Below are 2521 nucleotides of genomic sequence, written 5' to 3' on the forward strand. Positions count from 1 at the left end.
CTGGGGATTCGAACCCGCCACCTTAGGTGTACGTGGCTGGCGCTTTAGCCGGTTGAGCTATAGGCGCCGAGCCAGTTTTCCTATTTTTAATAGAGACGGGGTCTTGCTTTTGCTCAGGCTGGTCTCAAACTCATGAGCTCAAGCAAGCCACTCACCTTGGTCTCTCAGAGTATTGGGATTACAGGCGTGAGCCACTGCACCCGGCCTCATTTGTGTTTTTCTGGCAGAGAACTTCTTGCTTCTATATAGACTAAGAAAGTAGCCTTAGCTGGGTGTGAACTCCACTGATAACCAGTGTAATATTTGCTGTTCTAGGAGCCATGTGTGACCAGGACTGTGGGAATGTCATTTCCATGCTGGAGGCTCTTGTGAGGAGATGAGTTGGTGAAGAGAGAGGCCGGGATGAAGATGTTGCCAGGAGTGGGCGTGTTTGGGACTGGCAGCTCTGCCCGGGTTCTGGTCCCACTACTGAGGGCAGAAGGGTTCACGATAGAGGCCCTGTGGGGGAAGACTGAGGAGGAGGCAAAACAGCTTGCTGAGGAGATGAACATCACCTTCTATACCAGCCAGACGGATGACGTCTTGCTGCATCAAGACGTGGATCTGGTGTGCATCAATATCCCCCCTCCACTCACCCGGCAGATATCTGTGAAGGCTCTAGGTATGTACAGTAGGCTATGGCAGGGGCAGATTGTGTCCCTCTGGGCACTCCTCAGAGGGTCCTTGCTTTCCTCTGGGCTCATATCTGCAAATAGTACTACTCTGGGGTATCACTAGGGGTTCTTATACTCTGTGAGGAAGAAGGTTCAGTCTTCCCCTGTCACCTATTAGTAAATCCTTGAGCAGCAATTAAAAATATACTCTTAAGACTGCAGTCTCCAACCGTTGGGGCATGGACCGGTATTGGCCTGTGGCCTGCTAGGATCTGGGTTGCACAGCAGGAGGTGAGCAGTGGACGAGCAAGCATAGCTTCATCTATATTTATTCTTCATCACTGCCTAAGCTCTGCCTCCTGTCATAAACAGTGGCATTAGATTCTCATAGGAGCCAACCCTACTATAAACTGTGCATGTGAGGCATCTAGGTTGCATGCTTTTTATGAGAATCTGATGCCTGATGATCTGAGACAGAGATGCGATAGTTTAAATCATCCTGAAACTATCCCACCATCCATAGAAAAATTACCTTCCATGAAACTGATCCCTGGTGCCAAGAAGATTGGGGACCACTGCTCTAAGAGTTGGCTCTTCGGCTCGGCGCCTGTGGCTCAAGCGGCTAAGACACCAGCCACATACACCTAAGGTGGCGGGTTCAAATCCCCAGCCTGGGCCCGCCAAACAACAATGACGGCTGCAACCAAAAAATAGCCAGGCGTTTTGGCGGGCGCCTGTAGTCCCAGCTACTTGGGAGGCTGAGGCAGGAGACTTGCTTGAGCCCAGGAGTTGGAGGTTGCTGTGAGCGTGATGCCATGGCATGCTACCCAGGGGGATAGCTTGAGGCTCCGTCTCAAAAAAAAAAAAAAAAAAGTTGGCTCTTCAAGGGCCCAGAAATGGTTACATTTCAGACAATGTAAAGTTTGTCTCTGTGAAGTCAGATTTCAGAGACCTGGACCTTGGGGAATGGATTGTGATTGACATGTTTGTTCTTATACTGCTGTGGCATGCAGCACCACAGGAAGGAGAGGCTATGTGGCAAGGCTGCCATTTCCCATGTTTTGTTAGCCCTTGATTATAGTGAGCACACACCCTTCCTGCCTAACTGCAATCTTACATTGCCAGAGGGCAGGAAGGCTAGGGCTGCTCTAGGATTCCCTGACAAGATCCATGGACAGCTTGCTCACATGGACAGCTTCTCCACTTCCTTGGGAAACTGTGGGCTCAGAGACCTGCCCTTGGCTGGGCATGGGTTGCTGAGCTGTTCTCCTGCAGTTCCTGTTGGGCTTCTCTCTCATATCAATTGTAGACAAATAATTCTTCTCTTTATCTTATACAAATCAAAACCTGTTTTCATAGGTAACCTAGTAAATATTCATTCAGCAATTTTTTTTTCTTTTTTGAGACAGTCTCAAGCTGTCACCTTAAGTAGAGTGCCATTTGTCACAGCTCACAGCAACCTCAAACTCCGGGGCTCAAGTGATCCTCTTGCCTTAGCCTCCCAAGTAGTTGGGACTACAGGTGCCCACCACAATACTCAGCTATTTTTTGGTTGCAGTTATTGTTTTAGCAGGCCCAGGCCGGGTTCAAACCTGCCAGCCTCGGTGTATATGGCCATTGCCCTACCCACTGAGCAGTAACCTGAAACTCTTGAGCTTAAGCAATTTTCTTGCCTCAGTCTCTCAGTAGCTGGAATTATACATACTAGCCACAATGCTTGGCTAAGCTTGGCTAATTTTTAAATTTTTTGTAGAGATGGGCTCTCACTATTATTCAGGTTTATCTCAAACTCCTAGTCTCAAGCAGTCCTCCCAGTACATTCTCCTAAAGTACCATGTTCTGTTTTTTTGTTTTTTTGTTTTTTTTTT

The 2521-nt window shown here is 48.3% G+C and overlaps 1 protein-coding gene across 1 annotated transcript in view; it reads left to right on the forward strand.

Moving 5' to 3' along the window:
• The first annotated feature begins 305 nt into the window (after window positions 1–305).
• The window catches only part of GFOD2 (glucose-fructose oxidoreductase domain containing 2), a 15332-nt gene continuing 13116 nt past the window's right edge, over window positions 306–2521 (forward strand). The window contains exon 1 of the mRNA XM_023518904.1: window positions 306–661. Coding sequence (XP_023374672.1) covers window positions 403–661 — 259 coding nt within the window. The 5' untranslated portion in view covers window positions 306–402. The remainder of the gene's footprint in view (window positions 662–2521) is intronic.

This window comes from Otolemur garnettii, unplaced genomic scaffold (genome assembly GCF_000181295.1).
Source record: "Otolemur garnettii isolate 467f Iridium unplaced genomic scaffold, OtoGar3 scaffold00151, whole genome shotgun sequence".
Lineage (NCBI taxonomy): Eukaryota > Metazoa > Chordata > Mammalia > Primates > Galagidae > Otolemur > Otolemur garnettii.